The sequence below is a fragment of the Anolis carolinensis genome, chromosome 2 (assembly GCF_035594765.1).
Source record: "Anolis carolinensis isolate JA03-04 chromosome 2, rAnoCar3.1.pri, whole genome shotgun sequence".
NCBI lineage: Eukaryota > Metazoa > Chordata > Lepidosauria > Squamata > Dactyloidae > Anolis > Anolis carolinensis.
Genome location: NC_085842.1, coordinates 108,626,426 through 108,648,622, shown reverse-complemented (window position 1 = coordinate 108,648,622; position 22,197 = coordinate 108,626,426). Strand labels below are relative to the sequence as shown.

The 22,197-nt window shown below is 41.1% G+C and overlaps 1 protein-coding gene across 1 annotated transcript in view; it reads right to left on the bottom strand.

Annotated features, from left to right (window-relative positions):
• The window catches only part of pdlim4 (PDZ and LIM domain 4), a 78,897-nt gene that overhangs the window by 34,841 nt on the left and 21,859 nt on the right, over positions 1-22,197 (bottom strand). Inside the window, exon 3 of the mRNA XM_003217391.4 lies at positions 497-581. Coding sequence (XP_003217439.2) covers positions 497-581 — 85 coding nt within the window. The remainder of the gene's footprint in view (positions 1-496; positions 582-22,197) is intronic.

The window sequence follows — 22,197 nt, the reverse complement described above, 5'->3', positions numbered from 1 at the left end:
TTTCTTCAGAATTCTAAAAATATTCCTATAGATACGTAACAGAGGACTCAGGGTCCATGTGTATGGTATGGAGATATTAAAAAGCCCAATTAAATAGCAAGCACCAAATTAGAACAGTGTATATAGAATTCTGAAAATCTTCTCTTGGGCATGAAACTTTCTGGAAACTACATTAAGTCAAAGATACAGCAAAAATAAAGGCCCAAACCCAGCTGTTAGTTTCAGCTAAAGTAGGCCACTAAATCAGTGGAAATTTGCTAAGTCAAGCCTTATCTAAGTCCCATTGATTCAACTGGTTTACTCTAAATGGAACTAACAAATGGATTGATGTCATATACATTGAACATTGAAAAGTACTTCAAAATACAGTAAAAAGTAGCTGTTTTTCAAAATCTGGCATTATGTATCATATATTTTTATATTGTGAAATGAAGTGACTTTCTTTTGTAATCTTATAAAATAGCAAAAAAAGGTATGATACAGGAAGGATACATACCTGGGATTCTGGTTCTACATTGACCCGATATGCTTGTGCCTTTCCATCTTCTAAAATATTAGGGGACCAAACTTTGTTTTCAGACCTGCAATGAGAAATGCAAGGCTGTAAATATAAATAATACAACAATAGAGCTTGTTTCTTGCCCTCAGTTAATTTTGAATCTGACACTGGGAGGGATATATACACATAAAAACAAATTTAAGATGATTTTAAAAAGTGTGTGTCTGTGTCTGTGTGTGTTGGGGGGGATGAGGGTACCAGTGAAATACTATTTATTTCAGAACACATTCATACTGTATAGTAATATGACAATGAGATATGTCTTTATTTTCAATTGATTTCATTTTCTAAAGTGCATCTTAAAACATTTCTCTAATAATTTTAAGGACAGAATGCAGAAAACTAGGAACCAGCAAACAAGATAATTACAACCTTCAGCCTTTCCTTTCTGGAGAAAGAAGGGGGGGGGATCTGTTTGCCTTACAAAGCAGGCTTTTGTGTCGGGCTATATACTTACATAATACTAATTGTGCTCATACTTCTGTAACAATTGTCCTCTCTCAAGTATGACACTGCCATACTTGATACACTAATACAGGTATGGACGCTCTGGCATTTCCTTAGTTGTTGAAAGTCTTACAGAATGTTCCATGGCTGGTAATCTTTTAAATAATAACAATAAGCTTATTTCCCCTTGCTTTTCCATCACTGCATGCAAGAATAGCTGGTGCTTACTGTTGGGGCTGAGGTCAGGGTCATGGTAGGCAAAACCACACACTTGTTGCAGGCAGAGGCAAAAGATCACCACAGACAGCTAAAGTCTAGTTTTCTACACATCTTTCTCAGTTTCAAAAGCCTTCTGCCCTGTAACCCAAAAGAGTTGTAGTGGGTCTGGTTTTTTTTTTTTGGTTGCAAAAAGAAAAAAAGAAAAAAAAAGGGAAACACTCCACTGCAGCAGCCCACTGCAAAATGAGAAATTGGAAAATTAAATGTCTGCAAAGCAGAGTTTGTGTTTTCAGTAAAAGATCTGCACAGTGACACAAATCACACTGGGAGCCACATTTTTTCTGTTCCACTAATAACCCACATTGCACAGAGAACGGGAAAGTGAGTCAGTAGAACAAACTAGAGAAAGATGGAAATGCACATTTTATTACACTCTCCCTTCCATTTATTGAGTTCTAGTACAAAAAATAAAGGTCAGATGCAGAGCTTCTGTGCATCCACAACACCAATATTCTGGCATGGGGGGGATGATTGTTTTTATATACTCTGTTTTCATCATTACAATCATTGTGCCTTCTAATTGCTTGAGTAGAGGGAACACAACCAAGTTGGACAACCAGGAAAAACATTTTTCAGGGTACACTACCTATAAACCTGCTGCTAAAAGAAGGAGGAAGAGAGGTGTGTTTACATGTGTGCACATCTGAAAACCAGGAGGGCCTGAGCAGGCACATCTCATCTAGAGCTATCCATGCCCAGAAACTGAGGATGATGAGTCTGTCTAGGCTAATGGGGAGATGAGAATGTGGGGCTCTGTCCACATTCCCAAGTGCTAGACTGATAGTCTGAAATAGGTTTGAAAACCATGACTAAAGAAGCTCATTTGTTTAACCATAGTTAATATAACTCTAAATCTAATACCAAACCTTTTATTCTAACAGGTAAAAGATAAGGAGAAATTCATGCTGGAGGAGGGAGGAAGAGAAAGTATGTGAGCATATGACCTATGAGTAAAAATGTCAAATGTTGGGTCTAGACAAAAAAACTCCTGGTTTTCACTGGACCGTCTGAGGGTGTATCTACACTGAAGAATGACTATAGTTGGACACACTACTTTAACTGCCCTGACTCAATGCTATGAGATCTCTTCCCCAACAGCACAGCAGGGTTTAGGTGCATGAGTCTAACACACTATCGAATTTAATGTGCATCTCAATTTTAATGTAATTCATTAAATGTAATTCAGCCAAAAAATATGAGCATTAGATTCAAATAAATATGGTATATGTGTTTATATTTCCTTTTAGAAAAAAAAACTTGTGTTCATTTGAATCAAGTTATAACCCCCCGAAGCTAAGATTGATATTAATTGTGGGTTAAGGAAACACACCAGGATTATAAACCAGAGTTCCAAATTCTCCAAAACATGAGATTGGTGTGATGTCTCATGGGCCATGTAGTCCCATTCCTAGTACTATGGTGACAGACGAAGAGGAAAACTTGGGTTTCCCACCGATTCAGTCAGAAACGGAGCCCTTGCACCTGGAGGATGTTTGCCCTCAAGAAGTCAGCCAAACAAGCCTTGGGCAGAATTCTCCCCCGTTTTCTCAAAGAGACAATTATAATAGAGATAGAGGAAATAGGGAGGCGAATCGCCGGAGCGCCAGAATCGCAGCCAAACAATTAGCTGATTAAGTCTGCTTCCCTTGGGAAATTCTAAGGAGTCTTGCATCTGGACTAAGTTGAGTTTCACTTCTAGTTCTCCAGGGAAAGTGTTCTTCTGGCGGGAAACGAGACCCTATTTAGGTGTTTGCCGCAAGGGAAACCTTGCGGAGTCAATTCGTCAGCTGGAGGAGTGAGATCGTGTGTAGACTTCGTACTCCAGTTCCCTGTTTCCCAGATCAAGTTTCCAACCTTGCCTTGTCCCGCGTTTGCCACGGATCTTGTTTTTGCTCTTGTTGCCTTGTTTCAAGTCTTGTTCTAGCCAAGTATCAAGTTTGCCTTCCAGCCTAATTGCCAAGTTTCTATGGACTTAAGGACCTTGTCTTCTCCCCACACTTTGCTTGGCAAAGTGTGTGTTTCGGTTATTGGATTATAACTTTGGACTCTAATATCACATATTGGACATTATTTTCCTGGACTATATTTGACCTTTCCTGAAAGGTCTACTTCTGAACTATATTCTACACTTGTTTTATTGACTTTATATATATTCCTTAATAAAGATATTAGATAGATTCTGGTCTCTGCGCATGGTTATTGGTGCTCTGCAGCCTGGGTCCTGACTGTTTGACTCCGCCACCCTAAGCACCAATTAACCTAAGGCCAGAATGTCTACAGGAACATTCTACAGGGCGGAAGCCCAACCACTCAGCTACACCATATCCAAGGAAGCATTCGACAGGATCCGAGATACTCTCCGAACACAGGAGGGTGAAATTCTGGGCTTGAAGGAACGCGGAGCACGCCTCCCTGCCCTAGCGCTTCCAACCAAGTTTACTGGAGAAGCCTCCAAGGTTCATGTTTTCCGTCGCCAGTGCCAGGCGTACATAGAAGCCCGCCAAGCCGAATTTCCCCACGAGGATGTCAAAGTGGTGTGGATTTACAGTCTCCTAGATGGGCCTGCGGCCAATTGGGCGACGGCGCTGTTTGATGCGGGTTCCACGCACCTAAGCTCCGCGCAAAGTTTCTTGAACCACCTTAGGAAGACCTGGGGGATCGAGGACAACGAGGAGGCGGCCAGCCATAAACTCCGGCAACTCCTTCAAGGGGACAGGCCGTTGTCCCGGTACATAGCCGAGTTCCGGGTGCTGGCTCAGAACACTGGTTGGAACGATATCGCCCTCAGAGGACAGTTTCGTGAGGGCCTTAACTTCGAGATGCAGGAAGAAATCTCTAAGGTGGATCCTCCAGAGACTCTTGAGAGACTCATTAATCATTGTCTACGAGCCGAAGTCCTGCTTGCCAACAAAAAACAGTGGCTCCGAGGTCAGAGTGGAAGAGCCGGGGTGAGACCCCCCGCTTCTACCAGTATCCAGCCACGACCAGTATGGAAATCCCCACCGCCAGCCCCAAACCCCATGGGAAGCGAGGAAGAACCGATGCAGTTGGGCAATGTGCGCCCCAGACTGGATGTTGCCGAAAAGGCCCGCCGCCAACGTTTGAATTTGTGTTGGTACTGCGGGAATGGGGGCCACCTCGCCAGAGAATGTCCAGCCAAAAGGAAGCCCGCCGCCCGCCTGGCAGCGGCGTCCTCCGTGGAGCCGGAGACGGCCGAGGCGGCTGGAGCCAAGCCGGCGGGGGAAGCCAGCGACCGGGCGTAGAAAGGCTCGCCAACCCGGTCAAAAACCCCACTCAAGAGCCGCAGACCGGGGTCCTATTTCTCCTAGTGGTCACGTTGTGGTCAGCGAAAAAAGGACCCGTCATGATCCATGCCATGATAGACTCAGGAGCAACAAACAATTTCATCGATAGAGAGTATGCTGACTCTCTGGGATTACAATATCATGATTTCAAGAATGCCCGGGTGGTGCAGGCTATAGATGGTCGTCCCCTAAAGACGGGTCCAGTAAGCCAATGGACTGAACCCACCAGAATGTGGATAAGGGAACACATGGAAGAGATTTCCTTCTTCGTTACCGAGGTGCCCCACTTCCCTGTGATTCTGGGAATTCCATGGCTGACACTCCACGACCCAAACATCTCCTGGACCAACAGAGAACTACAGTTTGCTTCAAAGTATTGCCAAAACCATTGTCTAGTAGCCAAGGTCTGCCATGCCACAGACGCTGAACCCATCATTACCTTGCCCAAGAAATATTCAGACTTCTGGGACGTTTTCAATGAAAAGGAAGCCGAGAAACTACCCCCACATAGACCCTACGACTGTGCCATTGACTTGGTGGAGGGGGCCCCGATCCCGCGAGGACACCTCTACTCCCTGACGGAGCCAGAGCAAGAAGCTCTCAGGGAGTTCATAGAGTCAAATCTTCGCAAGGGATTCATCAGACCCTCTCAATCCCCAGCTGCTTCCCCGGTGATGTTTGTGAAAAAGAAGTCAGGGGACCTACGCTTGGTTGTGGACTATAGAGCATTGAATAATATCACGAAGCGGAACCGCTACCCCCTGCCTTTGATCTCGGACCTATTAGACCAGCTTCGAGGGGCCAAGGTTTACACCAAGCTGGATCTCCGGGGGGCTTACAATCTAGTTCGCATCAGGGAGGGGGATGAATGGAAAACCGCCTTCCAGACCAAATTCGGATTATTCGAGTCCCTAGTCATGAATTACGGATTATCCGGAGCTCCCGCAACATTCCAGCATTTTGTCAACGATATCTTCCAGGATTATCTAGATCGGTTCTTGATCATATACTTGGACGATTTTTTGGTGTTTTCTAGATCACAATCGGAGCACGAGAAACACGTCAGAATGGTGCTACAACGATTGCGGGATCATGGACTATATGCCAAGTTAGAAAAATGCGCCTTTGATCTGCAAGAAGTAGACTTCCTGGGGTACCGCGTCTCGCCTCTAGGGCTCTCCATGGACCCGGCAAAGGTCTCAGCAGTATTGGAATGGCGGGCGCCAACCAACAAGAAGGAAGTGCAACGCTTCTTGGGGTTCGCAAACTACTACCGCAAATTCATCACAGACTTCGCTCGCTGGTCTGACCCAATCACCAGCTGCATCCGTGGGAAACAGCCTTTCCGCTGGACGGAGCAAGCAGAGAAAGGGTTCCAGCAGCTAAAGAAGCTATTCACGACCCAGCCAATTCTTCAGCACCCTGATCCTAAAACCCCTTTTGTTGTGCAGGCTGACGCCTCTGATGTGGCAATTGGGGCTATACTCATGCAACCAGTGGGAGAGCATCTTCATCCTTGTGCCTATTACTCCCGTCAACTAACAGCCCCAGAGAGAAATTACACTATTTGGGAGAAAGAACTTTTGGCCATAAAGGCAGCCTTTGAAAATTGGAGACATTGGTTAGAAGGTGCCAAATTTCCCATTGAGGTTCATACTGATCATCGAAATTTGGAACACCTAAGGACCGCAAGAAAGCTAAATCAAAGGCAACAGCGCTGGGCTTTATTCTTTGAACGTTTTGACTTCCAGATCCATTATGTGACCCCGGCTCAGACCAAGCAGGCAGATGCTTTATCACGGAAACCCGAGTATGCTGCAGGGCGCAGAGAGACCTTCGAATCTCGATTGCTACAGCCCAAGAACTTTGCCACGCTCACAGTGGGAAACACCAAATCCACTCCAATTGAACTAACTCCTTCCAACCCAGAACCCCTTTGCGCTCAAGAAATTAGAGCCAGCCAGTAGGCAGATGCCTGGGCTCAAGAACAGATTCGCCAAGGACTACGTTTCCCTTTCTCACTTAAGGATGGGCTACTGTGCTACAGGAATCATGTTTACATCCCTCCAGGCCCCGGCAGAGAAAAGGCACTTCGTCTGTGTCATGACAGTAAGCCAGCAGGGCATTTTGGACTCTTTAAAACCATGCACTTGATTCTACGAGATTTCTGGTGGCCCAAGATCCGCAAGGATGTGGAGAAATATGTCAATACCTGTCCTGTATGTCAGCGCTCCAAGACACGAAGGGAGAAGCCCTCGGGGCTATTACATCCTCTCCCCACTCCTTCTCGCCCATGGGAGATAATTTCCGCGGATTTTATCACTGACCTACCACCTTCCCTTGGATTCACCACGATCCTAGTGGTGGTGGACCTTTTTACCAAGTTGGCCCATTTCATTCCCTGCGATGGCCTCCCCACGGCCAAAGAGACTGCAGATTTATTCCTTCAGCATGTTTTCAGACTACATGGATTGCCCAAGAGTTTAGTCACGGACCGTGGATCTCAATTCACCTCTCGTTTCTGGAAGGCACTACAAAAACTATTGAGCATAGACTCTCGTTTATCTTCAGCTCACCATCCCCAAACGGATGGGCAAACTGAGCGCACCAATGCCACTTTGGAACAATACCTTCGCTGTTATGTAAACTACCAGCAGGACAATTGGGCTTCCCTGTTACTTCTATCGGAGTTTGCTTACAACAATGGTGTCCAGGCTTCAACTAAAGAAACCCCGTTCTTTGCAAACTACGGCTTCCACCCACGTTTCTTCCCTTCTGTCATTGAAACCTCAGAAGTCCCTGCAGCGGAGGACTGGTTACAAGAACTTACAGCGGTGCAACAACTCTTGCACCAACAACTGGATCAAGCCAAGGAGGACTATAAACGCCACGCTGACGGCTATCGCCAGCCGGGCCCCGAGATCAAGGTAGGAGACCGGGTTCTATTGTCCACTCGCTTTTTGCCCTCCCGCCGTCCTTGCCGGAAGTTAGATGCCCGTTTCATTGGTCCCTACCCAGTGGTGGCGCAACTTAACCCCGTGACTTTCAAACTCCAACTTCCGCGCTCCATGCGCATTCATCCGGTGTTTCATCGTTCCCTGCTCCTTCCGGCGGATGGGGTACGCCCCGATGTGGACCAGCCGGCCCCCACCCCTGTTTTGGTGGACGGGGAGGAGGAATTCGAGGTTCAGGACATTTTGGATTCTCGCTTTCATCGCCGCCGCCTTCAGTATCTCATTGACTGGGTGGGTTTTGGGCCCGAAGAACGCTCTTGGGAAGACGCTTCCACAGTCCATGCCCCCGATTTAGTCCGCCGCTTCCATCAGGCCTACCCTGCCAAGCCACGGCCCCGCACCTCGGGAAGAGGGCCCATTTTGGAGAGGGGCCTTGAGGAGGGGGATAGTGTGATGTCTCATGGGCCATGTAGTCCCATTCCTAGTACTATGGTGACAGACGAAGAGGAAAACTTGGGTTTCCCACCGATTCAGTCAGAAACGGAGCCCTTGCACCTGGAGGATGTTTGCCCTCAAGAAGTCAGCCAAACAAGCCTTGGGCAGAATTCTCCCCCGTTTTCTCAAAGAGACAATTATAATAGAGATAGAGGAAATAGGGAGGCGAATCGCCGGAGCGCCAGAATCGCAGCCAAACAATTAGCTGATTAAGTCTGCTTCCCTTGGGAAATTCTAAGGAGTCTTGCATCTGGACTAAGTTGAGTTTCACTTCTAGTTCTCCAGGGAAAGTGTTCTTCTGGCGGGAAACGAGACCCTATTTAGGTGTTTGCCACAAGGGAAACCTTGCGGAGTCAATTCGTCAGCTGGAGGAGTGAGATCGTGTGTAGACTTCGTACTCCAGTTCCCTGTTTCCCAGATCAAGTTTCCAGCCTTGCCTTGTCCCGCGTTTGCCACGGATCTTGTTTTTGCTCTTGTTGCCTTGTTTCAAGTCTTGTTCTAGCCAAGTATCAAGTTTGCCTTCCAGCCTAATTGCCAAGTTTCTATGGACTTAAGGACCTTGTCTTCTCCCCACACTTTGCTTGGCAAAGTGTGTGTTTCGGTTATTGGATTATAACTTTGGACTCTAATATCACATATTGGACATTATTTTCCTGGACTATATTTGACCTTTCCTGAAAGGTCTACTTCTGAACTATATTCTACACTTGTTTTATTGACTTTATATATATTCCTTAATAAAGATATTAGATAGATTCTGGTCTCTGCGCATGGTTATTGGTGCTCTGCAGCCTGGGTCCTGACAATTGGTGACTATCAGGAGATAAGGGGTTGCACACATCCTTTCTGGTTTGAAAATAGTCTTTTCTGGGCCTTATAGTCCAGGAAATTAAAATTGTTCTCCACAGCCCATAGCATTTGGGAGACAAACTCTTTTTGCATGGTCCTGGAGCTGTATTTAGCCTTTGAACTGGACTTCCCCCAATGTATCAACCACAAGTAAGATTAACCACATTTCGTCCAGGTGACAACACACTAAGTTTATTTAAAATGGAAGCAAGTGCTTGGATCTCCTCAAGCACTAGAGGAGGAAGAGGGAAAGTCAAAGAAACCCAAAACTCATGTATGCAATGCTAAACTATAGTTCAGTGTTGTATGAAAATGTTAGTTTGACATGTATTATAAAGACAATGGCTGAAATCAATTTTATAGTCTCTGAGTACATCTACTGAATTATTTGCTGAATGTTAACATTTACGTTAAACCCTTTGATTCAATGGTCTACTACAATGGTAATGTGCAATTGGATATAGATAAAGCAATCAAATTTATTTATTTATTTATTTATTTATTTCCATCATTTCTACTCCGACCTTCTCACCCGAGGGGACTCAGGGTGGCTTACAAAACTGGCAATTAATGCCAATACACCATAATACAATAAAATTGAACATTAACAGTTAAAACAGTTATAATATACAATATACAAAGTTTAAAACAGTGCAAAGTGCTTATTACTACGAGATAGAGAAATGGGGGTAGGAATGCTTCCAAGAAACAGCAATTTTTCAAAAATTTGCCAGTAAGACTTCCAGGGGTGGAATATGGCCAACTGACACGTTTTTTTTCACAGAGATATCAGTTGGCCACATTCCACCTTTGGAAGTATTACCAACAAATCCTTGCACTTCTGTTGCTCTGGAGGCAGTTCTCACTGGTGATTTATCTCTCTGGATAAGGAGAGACCAAGAAGCTAGTCCACAAGGGCCCAAGAATTTTGCAAAGCACGTGGAGGCGGCAACAATTTATTAAAAGGGTATAAGATTTGTTTTTTATTACCATTATTGTATTTTATGAAAAGGAGGTGAGGATGCAATTATATGAAAGGTATCAATGGATTTTATAGTCTGTTCTAGTTTAATTATCACCAGTGAGATTGGAAGCTATCTTTTATCTTTCTTTTTCTCCTTTTCTTTCCCCTGTTTGTATTTATAATTCTTCTTTCTACATTCTATGTACTGTTACTGCACTATTCTATATACTTGGATTTTTAAAAATATATATTTTTAAAAATTGCCAATACGAAGAAAAGGAAAATAATTTTGTTCTAAAGGTTGCCATAATACAAACTAATAAATCCTTCCACAGCTGCATGAAAAACGCTATTCTGTTTAGTCATCCACAATCCTGGTTTTTCTGTGCTTGGAAGCAGTTCTACTTTTGAGCAAGAAAAAGTTCAAACAAAGGCTTTTGGTTTTAGAGCCAGGAGAACTTAGGTATTGTTGGAATTTAGATGACTTGCTTTCTCCCTATTAACCTTTCTGCTTGGAGACATTAAAAAAAACAAACTATTCAGCAGGGACAAAGAAAGGTACAATAGGGAAAGAGTGCAGTGTTTCCGAGAGGGATTACTATACAGCTGTCTGGAATAGGCAGCAGTGAGCCAAATCCTGATCTCAGTTTGACTGTTCAGCTCTGGGTAAATTATTCCCAATTCACAACAGCATGGAAAAAATACACAAAGAAGCACTCTCTGGAGAACAACCATGACAATTCTTCCAATTAGACTCATCTGAATCACTAGAGAAATGCATGACTTAAGCTGAATTCTATTCTACAGTGCAGATCAACTCTTCCAGGTCTGCTGGTTGTTAATGAAAAAGGCAGAATGAAATGAAATTAATGAAAAAAGGAAGAAATAGCTTCTGCCCACTTCAGTAGTCTAAGAAAACAATGGGCAAATATGAAATCCTATTTGTTCACATTTAAGGACTTTAACCTATGCAGCCCCAATTGGACCAGTACAAAATAGTATGAAAGACAGTCATATGAAGTTGTGAAGAATAAAACCAGCTCTTACGTCCAATAGGACTGACAGACAACAGGCTTTGCCCCCCCCCCCCCGCCTCCACTCCCGTTAGCATCCCCACATAGAAATTTGTCCGTTGTCTTCCCGGATTGCTTCCCTGTATCAGAATATCAAGCTGGAATATGCCTGAAAGGGAACCTCTGTTTCAGTGTTCGGAAAACTTTGTTCACTTTATTTGTGTTGCATGTAAAAAAAAAAAATCAGAAATCCTCTACACTTCTACAGACTCTTGCAAGCTTAATGATCAACATATTAAGTTTCCAACTTTTCAATTTCACGTAGTATTTAAGGGTGGGCAAAATTTTTCAGATGAGTTCAAAGCTGTTCAATAAAATGTGAGCTTCTATACAAATTGTTATCTTCTCTTAGGTCTGTTGTGTTCCTTTAATGTTAAAGTAAGAATGAAAGTAATGCAGCTGGGATCATTCCCTCCTTTAACACAATGGGAAATGCATTTTCTTTTTTGTAGCAAGAACACAAGAATCTCCTTGCTGGATGAGGCCAAGGCTCTGCTTCAGAGTTTCCTAAACTGTGCTCCTCCGGATGTTTTGGACTTCAGTTCTCACAATTCCTAACAGCTGTCTGGGATTTCTGGGAGCTGAAGTCCAAAACACCTGGAGGAACACAGTTTGAGAAACCCTGCTCTAGTCCAATAGTTTACATAGCAGTCAACATATTGCCCCTGGGAAGCCCGCTTGCAGGACAAGAGTGCAATACCACTTTTATTAGAAGCAGTCCTAAAAAATACGTTATTGATGTTGTTTACTATCAAGTATCCTTTAGCTTATGGCAATAGTGTGAATGAGAGACTTCAAACATCCTAGGTCATCATTGTTCTGCTCAAATCTTGCAAACTCAAGGCTGTGGCTTCTTTGATTAAATCCTCTGTAGTGCAATCTTCCTTTTTTTTTTTCCTTCTGCCTTTTATTTTTCCCAACATCATCATTTTTTTCAAATCAAGTTGGGCAAAATCTCTATGGCAGTTATGAACATGTGTAATCTAGAGTTATACACTCATTGCTGTAGCTCCTAGTTTAAGGCAACATAGGTACTGTGAAAGTCCCCCATGTGAATGATGTGCTCTTTGTATAGTACACTGAACCACCTTGATGTTCTTTCTTGATCCTGAAGGCCCTGAAGAACTAACATTTTCTACTTTTTAGGGGAACTTCTTAGTAATTCCTCATAACCACAGATGATTCATTCCCATAAATTGGCTGCATTTGAAGATGCCAAGGATTTTCCACTACCTCATATCTGAACAAACAGGCAACTGTCTTATTCTTCCCATTAAACACACTTGGTGAAGTGTCTCATGTGGGCTAATTTTACTTCCTTGTAGACAGTTGGTGTTTTGTTCTTGACCACTTTACATATTTCAGAAATAGAGGTGTGCAGCTCAAGTATTTTAAGTTAACTACATCAATGAACGCCAGAACTGTTTTATGGTTAGATGGCTGAAGTCTTTGAAGCTGGTAATTATGGATTTATGTCTATCTGCATTTGTGCTTGCAATGTTAGGCACAGGAGAGATCTTTTTCCTCAAAAAGGAAATGATCAAAATTGAAAATAGTGAATGCAATCTCCCAAATGTGAAATGGCCTTCATAGGTTGAAAAACAGGGTGAAATTGCTCCATAGAGACTCTAGAAGTCATTGGAAGGTAAATACGGTTTTGGAGTGGTGTTCATGGGGTGCTGCCTTCCAAAATCCAATGCACCTGAAGGACCTTCTACACTGGTCCAAATGCAAAGAAAACCAGCATTGAAAATTGGCAGGGGTGAACATGGAGGTCTCTCCCCTTCCCTCCCAACTAGCCTTTAAAACAAAGGAAAAACCAGGAAGCTTGTCCTGCCTTCCTTGGGACTGGAAAATGAAACTAAAGAGCTTTGGAAGGGGAATGATCCCTTTCACTCTCCAAAGCTCTGTAGTTTCATTATCTAGCCCCAGGAAAGTGTAGCAAGCTTCATGGCTCCTACAGAGGTTTTTCCTTTGTTTTTAAGAGCTAAACATAGGACCGGGAGGGAAGTATGTGGGGACCACCTCTTGATATCGCAAATGGTGATCCCAAGAGATAATTACTACTGCCTCCATACCTGCAAAAGTCTGGATTTTTCTGTAGGATCTGGACCTTTGCAGTATCTTTTAAATCTGTTTCCCATTCCATGCATGAGTTAACAGCATGTCCAAGACATATGCCACCCGAAGCTCAAGAAGCTTGAGTTACCATTTCCCACTTAAAGCTGCCTGCATACTACAAATGTCCTTAGAAACCATTCTCTAGATTCTCATTCATCCTGACCCATATTAGATATGAGTCAAATTGTTATGAGAAAGAGAGCTGTTTAAAATTATGTCCCAGGTAAGTGGTCCTCTCTCCCACTTTCCCACCCCCTACAATACTGCTTTGAGATAACTGCTGTATGTTTTGCTGCCAGAGCCTTTTATTTCTCCAGTCATTTCATATTTGTCATTCTTAATGCTATTTTATATTGGCACTCTGTTTCATGTGCTACTATTGATAGTTTTGTTCTCTATCATTTCATTGGTCAAATTTAAATATTTTAAACTTATTTTAGTGAGTCTTTGAAATTTTTTGTTGAAGAGCAGAACATATGAATAAATAAAATCAAACAATATTTCATGGAACTCTATGAAAATATTAACTTTTTAAATTATAACACTCTAGTATCAAATCCAACCCTTTCATGCCCAAATCCTTCTTTTAATGGTGACATGGAAAAATGTTGTCAGTCTGTGATGATTCCAACTGAACTTTCCAAGGGAAAAAAGGCATGGGCTAAACACAACCTAAAACTTACTTTACATAATGGAACGTGAATAATTAATTGAACGAAGAGCATTAGATGGGAAAACAATTGCCAGAAGAAGAAGGATGTTCATTGAGAAGTGTCTTTTCTTTTGTCATGACCATTAATCACATTACCATAGCTGGGCATCCCTAGAACCTTATTTGGCAAAGAACGAGCAGCACAAAATTCCATGGGAATTCACTCATCAGACATACAGAGAAACAAAACTATAAACAACTTGACTATTTCAATCGACCTTCAGAAGATATTCCTCCCCTCTTGTTTCTTCTTAACCCCAAGTAAATGGAAAATAGTAAAAGTGGACTGCTTTATTTAAATGCAAGGGTTTTTGTTACACACCTCCTTCCCCCCTCTTCTTACTGGTGGAAAATACATAGGGAAAACAAAATGTCAAGGACACAAACAGGAAAGCAGACACAATATTTGTTGATAGGAAAAAAAAGGAATGCATGTGTGTGAAAACAGAGTGTCTCAAAATTACGGGAACTACTTGTCCCCACTGTGAATAATGACTTGTCATTTCCCTCCTCACAACTATGCAAGATTTTAGGAGTATTACTTTTATTCAAACTAAACTGTTTGGTACGTAAACAATAAAAATCCAAGAATGAACTAAACTATCCTGCCCTATGCCAGCTGCGAATCTGATTTACAGAATTGGTCTTTAAAAAGCATGCATGAACTGAAGATAAAAAAACTTGAAACATCATAAAGATGCTACTAGTTGTTGACAGAGCCCTAAACAGTTCATGGCCAAGTAATATGAGAGGTGATTTTCTTCCATATTATAGAGTGTTTCAGCACTTTGAATGGGAAGGCCCTACTTATCACACTGTGACCTTGTGACGTTTGTTCAGCTGAGCTGCAGAGGAAGCCTTCCTCAGCTTTCCTGTTCATCAGTGTGGAGTGATCTCCATACAGAGATCAAGATGGCACCCAAACTAGTATTTTGCATTACCATTGCATTTTTCTTGATTGTATTGTATCCTTTGATTTTAAACACTGTAATACTAGAAACTCATTAAAATTAAAATTAAAAGTGTCAGTAAACTTATAAATAGATAAAGGAAGTGTTCTCATACTCCCAACTTTTACTAGTCCTTAATATCTCAAATCTAACTGAAAGCCTCCAAAAACCACCCAACAAAATAAGAGAATGCTCAAAATTAAGAGACAGTAAGTGCTTGTACTATCTATCAAGGACATCCATTAGGTTCTATAAAGCTGTAGCACAGGAAAAAAAATAACCAATTGGCCTTAATTTAAATGACAGTTAATACTTACAAGAGAGCATTAAAGGCCATGGGATATGTATTTATCCAATCCTCAAAGTTTGCAGATTAGACAGTACTAGATCCTGACTTTTACTTTTCATTTGAAACTGGTCAGTGTTTATGGCTATGGGCCTTAAAGAACTTTAAACAATGTTACTGAATTGTAACAGTCACAGCAGGTCCTTATATCACCCTTATACCACATAAAATTATAGCAATTGAATAACAACTAAGTCAAAATGCAAAATCGCAGTGTTATACATATAATGAACAAATACTTAAAGAATCCAGTCAATTAAACTTAATGCATCCTAATTATTTGATTGTTGTATACCACCATACAACATTTTTTGAAATTTAAAGCACTTAAACAAGTACCACATTTACTTGAGTCTAATGAACAATTGAATCTAATGTGCACCTCAATTTTTAAAACCCTAAAACCAAAAAAGGTATTTGTTGGCGAATGTAATGTGCAGCAACAAAAGGCGCACTCTTTGTAATATGTCCATTACAGTTGTTGTCTGCTTAGAATTATTTCTTTAAAAATAAAAGTGTTAGAACACCAACCCTCCCAGCAATGGAAAAGAAAACCTTGGGATGCATCTATGCTGTGGAACGAATCCACTTTAATTGCCTTGATTCAATGCTATGGGCATCATGGGGGCTATAGTTTTACAAGATCTTGAGCCTTCTCTGCCAAAGAATGCTGATGCCTCACCAAACTACAAATCCTAGGACATCATAAGCATTGAGCCATGACTATTAAATTAGAGATGAGGTCCCTCAGATAGAAGCTCCAGAAGCTGATGAAGCAGCTTCCCCTTTCGCTTTGGCTCAGCACTAAAATTACCCTATTACGTGACTCTGATGAGCACCCTAATTTTGACAAGTTAATTTAGCCAAAAAAGGTGAGCAATAATTTGAGTAAATAGGGTAATTTATATAAGGAAATGGTGTAAAGCATGCTGAGTTTATACAAGGGTTTGGATATGGGAGGTCTAGATTCATTATCACAAGAGTAACTTCTTGATTAAATTGGCTTCACATTTCTTTCAGAAATTAATGCTGTGAAAGATGACTCATTTTCAGTCACAAAATAGGTCTGGATCTGGCTTGAGCAGTGACTAATTTTTTTTGGCCAGACAGAATGACTTGGAACTCAACCGATTGCTTAGGGCAGGGCTGAGGATATAAAAAACCATGTCACACAGATGTTTAATATGGTCCAGGCTAAAAACAGAACTATTATTGTAGTTGCTTTGCTTACTGAGTAAAATAAACAATTTGGGTTTTTTTTTAAGGTAGTTGTTAAATTTTGGAGTCTGATACGTTTCAGATTTAAATAGTGCAGAACTGTTTATTTTAATAAAGTAAGCATTGATAAATTTATACTGAAACCTAAATGGGCCAAAATACCACGTGTCTTCTAGTTAGGTTAGAAGTTGCTGGAGAGCAGTCAAAATTCCAAGGAGATATATAGTCCAGTTCATTAGCATGACTGATTTTACTCTCAGGCAGAGCGAGGCAGTTGCCTCAAGGGATCCGGGAATGTAGGGAAAGACTGTAGCAAAGCACCGTGTATCCTGGATACTGTTTTTTGCCTCTTAGGCTTCCCCACTGCTCTCAGATACAATGAAGAACACATTCCCGTTAACAAATGTGAACATTACAGTGAACGATGCCAATCTGCTCAGCTTCTGTGCAGGGGACAGTGGGCCAATTGTTGTCCCTTTCCTCCAGATATGTTTAGAGCTTTAGAGAATAAAACATCTGAGTTCAAACCAAATTTATCATCACATAGTTTAAAATGCTTTTAAGGTTTGGAGAAACTGTTCACAGGCACTCTTCCCTCTAATCCTGTGCCATATTTTTCCTCCTGCAATATGCCTGGATCAGATAATCAAATATCGTCACATCAATACTAAAGACAAAAGAGCTATTCAAATATGGTTATACAGTGACATTAAGGTACATTATTATTACTCTGATAGTTCAATCCAGCTCACATTGTGAATCCTTATTATGGATGCCACTCAGAATAATGTGATGTGGATATCATTTGTCTAAAGAGCACCTAGAGGACACCTACACTGAGATACACATTCTGAAATACAAGCACATATGTGGGTCATTTTTCCATCTAGAGCCCAGTTGCTATTCATTACTTCCCAAATAATGGGAGGCATATTTGACTCCTTCCCTCAGGTCAGTGTAATGCTGATCAAAAGAGTAGAACTCTTCTTTGGCCACAGTATAGTTTATTCTGGCGGAGAAATGCGCTCATGAAAGATATATGAAAACATATGTGGTGTTGAAAGCATGACATTGTGTTGTCTCTGAAGAAAATGATCCTGTCAAATTTCAGCTATCTGAAAACTTCTGTGTAAATAGCACTGCATACTCGGTTGCCTCAGAACATGAGAATGATACAGTTAGAGAGGGAACCTCAAGGGCAGTCTACCTAGCACTGCAATCTTAGAATCCAGTGATGTAGAAATTATGATTTTAAAACATTATATTCTATTGCTCAGAAAGTTCATTGTACTATTCATAGCCTATTGTTCTCTAGGCCTTTGCCACATGTCTACTAAGTTTTCCCTAAGGCAAATGAACATTTGGCTCCAGCATTTGTCACAGGTTCCCCTGGACCCATATGCTACATACATTTAGGTTTTTTCTGTGAAACTTTCATATTTGGCTGCGGTTGCAAACGGTTCATTTGATTTTCTTATTTATGTAATGACCAACAGGTTTCCCATGACAAAATTTCTCCTAGCAGCTTAAAAGGAAATAATAATAATAATAATAATAATAATAATAATAATAATAATAATAATAATCTTTATTTATAGACCACCCTATCTCCCTGAGGGTGGCCCCTGGTGGTGCAGCAGGTTAAACCACTGAGCTGCTGAACCTGCTGACTGAATGGTCAGCAGTTCGAATCCGGGGAGTGAGGTGAGCTCCTGCTGCTAGCCCCAGCTTCTGCCAACCTAATAGTTTGCCAGCCACATGACCTTGGAGGCCCCTATGGACAACGCTGGCTCTTTGGCTTAGAAATGGAGATAAGCACCACCACCCCAGAGTCGGACTTGACTAGATTTAATGTCAGGGGAAAACCTTTACCTTTACTATCTCCCCGAAGGGACTCAGGGACGTTTCCAAACATATGGCGACCATTCAATGCTCAAAGAAAACCATACAAAACAGTTTACATCAAGACAAAGCACATTAGACAATATAAACAAACTAACTGTAACTTAATAAACAAAACAATGACCAACAGAATAAGACTAAAGTGAAAAATAAATAAAAAATAAATTAAAACATCATAAAACACAAAACCCTGATAAAACACATTAAAATAATATATATATAAAACTGAGTACAGCAAATAGAAAATTAAATAGTAAATTAAAAACATATAAATTTTCAGGGATGGGTCTGTGCACTTATGGGGCACATGTGGTCCTTTGAGAGGTTCAAGTGTGGCCTTTGGGTCTCTGTTGACACTCTGAGCCCACAGCTCTTCTGTTTTCACTTGCCCTCATTTGGGGCTGAAAAAGCTCAAAATATTTAAAATCCAATAGAGATTGGTTTTGTTCTTGTTTGAGAGGGCTCCCCCTCTGAACAAACAATTCCCTCCACCCCATCAACAAGCCTAAAGGCAAATGGGAGTGATATATATTAGTGGGAACCAAAATCCTTGATCTTACTCTGCACAGTACAGAGAGAATCCCTTATCCCCTGCCCTCTTCCATTATGTACATATTTCAGGAAAATATATGCTGAATGGTTCCACAAAATTAAATGGGTGCCTTTTTCTAGCATAGTCTGCTTGAGTCATAGAGCTGTTTGGTCCTAAAGGAGATAAGAACTGAATGCATTGTGTTTCTAGTGTTGGGAACAGGGGCCGTATCTATATTCCAACTACCTTAGTGCCCAAACGCAAGCACTATACTGTAAACTGTATCTGCTGTCCTTCCCTTGCCCTGTCCCTGCCTTCGATGCCTTTCCTGGAATTTCTTCACCACCACAATGTTGGCAGTTGCCTCAGATAACACAAAAATAAGCAAAAATGAGCAGCAGGCACAATGGGGCTGGTTATGAAGGTCAGAGAACAGTGGCAAGGAACAGATCCAAACTTGTTTTCAGAAACTGTTCTGAACTACTGGGGGAAGCTATGAAATACAATAGTACCCATTCCATGGGTTCACTTTCTCCAGTTTCAGTTACCTGTGGCCAGTTGTGCTCCAAAATATTACTGGTTTAGTGTTCAGCATTATCCGCGGTTTCAATCATCCATGGGAGATCTTGAAATATATTACCCACAGATAAGGGGAGGGGGCTACTCTATTACCTAATAAATAATTGCAAATGCTTTAGCAACAAAATTTCATTTGATATGTGTTTTCTGCTATGGATTTATGAACTGTTATTTAGGCCAAGACAGATTCTTATAAACACTTCTATGCCAATTAAGCAACTTTGCCTGGAATGCTAATTATAGAATCTTTTTGTGCAAAGTCTTCTATTACAGTCTGTATATGGTCAGCTCCCATGAAAGTGGATGGAAAGCTTCTGATTGACATAAATGGATATAGTGAGGCCCCTTTTGGATTTCACGTAAGTTACTCCTCCATGTATGGAAGACTAAACGCTCTCACTTGATTTGATGTACTTCTGTGGAATTTTTATAGCTCTAAATATGCAGAATGGGATTATGCCAGAATTTCACTCTCTGGTCAAAAATCCTTTTATAATGCAACCTGGGAAATGTCAAGTTACAGGTCAACTTCTGAAGATATTCTTTAAAGTACTCACAGTTTCTTTGAATCAGCACAGGCCATTTCCTATCTTGGAATTTACTGTATTTTATTTTCTCTATGCATGACTTAATATACTGGAGCATGATTACAAAGTCTTTAATAAACTAAAGCAATACACTGAATCAAATATTTCTTAAAGTCTAAAATTTTTGTAAGATGAGAATATGCAATTAATCAGTAGTTATTTGTATATTAAAACACAGTTTTAGCTTAGACTGGAAGTCTTAATAGGCAGGTTTGGAACTGTTAAAGATAAAATTAGTCTTAAGAAAATAGCTCATTTTTGCAGGATTATAAAAATAATTTGAAACAGGATTAGTTCTCTCAAAGGAGAAAGGAACAAGCAAAGACCAGCTACAGCACATGAATATTTTACTTTATTTGGAATCTTCTTGAAAAAAATGAAACAAAGACATCATCATGATTTTGTTAACAACAGATGTAAGTTGCAAATCTCATTCCCACCAGAATATTCAGTAATTTTGGTACATTAATAATGCTATCAATGTCAACCTCACTTAGATTTAAAATTTACTTTGGCCCTAAGGTCTCCAAACACATTACTGTATTGTGACATATGTGCATTATACATTATTTACCAAATGTCATTAAGATTTATTTACAGGCCTTCCTCTGCTGCAATTTCTAAAGAATTACTTTGTTTTTCACTGATATGTGAAGTGACTGTAGTATGGCTTGTTGTTGTTGTTGTTATTAATATTAATAATAATTTATACCCCACTTTATCTCCCCTGAAGGGGACTCAAAGCAGCTTAAGATAAAAGCATCAGCATAACAGTTTAAAATATACAAATATGTGAACATTAAAACAGGATTAAATATAAACCATCTTTTAAAATTCCCAGTCAAAAACCATTAAAACAAATTCAAAGTTAAAATCCACTGCACCACCTGAATTGATCTTAAAAACCTTCATCTTTAAAAGCCAGACTGAATAAAAAGGTTTTAGCCTGCTACCAGAAGAACAGCAGAGAGGGGGCTGTTCTGGCTTCCCTGGGGAGAAGGGAGTTCCAGAGTCTTGTCTTCCTTGTGTTCCCTCACTACTTCGCAGTTCACTTTTTGCGGATTTGCTGTTTCACGGTTTTTCAATCTTCTATATATATATAAAAGAGTGATGGAATCAGGGCACCGGACAAAACAGCAAAACTACAGGCCCCGCAACTTCGAAATTTGACAACACAACCCATCATCCACGGCTCTAGGTTGATACAACAAAAAGAAAAGAAAAATAAAGTCCTAATTAGAGGGAAAGGAATAATTGTTTTTATCCAATAGCTGCCAGTTAGAGGGCTAAGCTCCGCCCACTTGTCTCCTAGCAACCCACTCAGCCCAGGGCCTCAGTTTCGCTGTTTACTTTAAATTAGAAATGGTCAGAACATTATAGACTCATCTCTGGTTGCGTGAGAGTTTGTATTAATGCTATGACAGTCGACTCTCATTTAACCGGCACCTGAGGGGAGTGGTCGATGCCGGATAACGCAGAGTCATCTCTGATTGCTTGAGAGTATGTATTAATACTATGATAGTCAACTCTCATTTAACCGGCACCCGTGGGGAGTGGGCCATGTCGGATAACGCAGAGTCATCTCTGGTTGCTTGAGAGTTTGTATTAATGCTATGACAGTCGACTCTCATTTAACCGGCACCTGTGGGGAGCGGTCGATGTTGGATAACTGAGAGTCATCTCTGGTTGCTTGAGAGTTTGTATTAATGTTATGACAGTTGACTCTCATTTAACCGGCACCTGTGGGGAGTGGTCGATGCCAGATAACTGAGAGTCGTCTCTGGTTGCTTGAGAGTTTGTATTAATGCTATGACAGTTGACTCTCATTTAACCGGTACCCTTGGGGAGTGGTCAATGCCAGATAGCTGAGAGTCGTCTCTGATTGCTTGAGAGTTTGTATTAATGCTATGCCCCATAGTATGCCATCACATAACCCTGTATGGACTAGACATTAATACTGAAATGCAGCCATTGAAAGCAAATATAAGACCAATGCAGTTCAAACTGAATTATATGGTCAACATAGACCCATGTAAACCAGTCCAAGGCCGTTCAAACTGCACTATATAATAATAATAATAATAATAATAATAATAATAATAATAATAATAATAACAATAATAATAAGGCAGTGTAGACCTATATAACACAACCCAATGAATTGCAGTGCAAGAGCCAACACGGCCAACTTGGTATAGTAGCGGTGTTTGGAGGTCATTGAATTTGCTATCTAGGAGTTGTACTTCACCCGTATCCAGAGAGCACTGAAGATAACCAACGTTACATCTGGACCAAACTTGGCACACAGACTCAACATGCCCAACT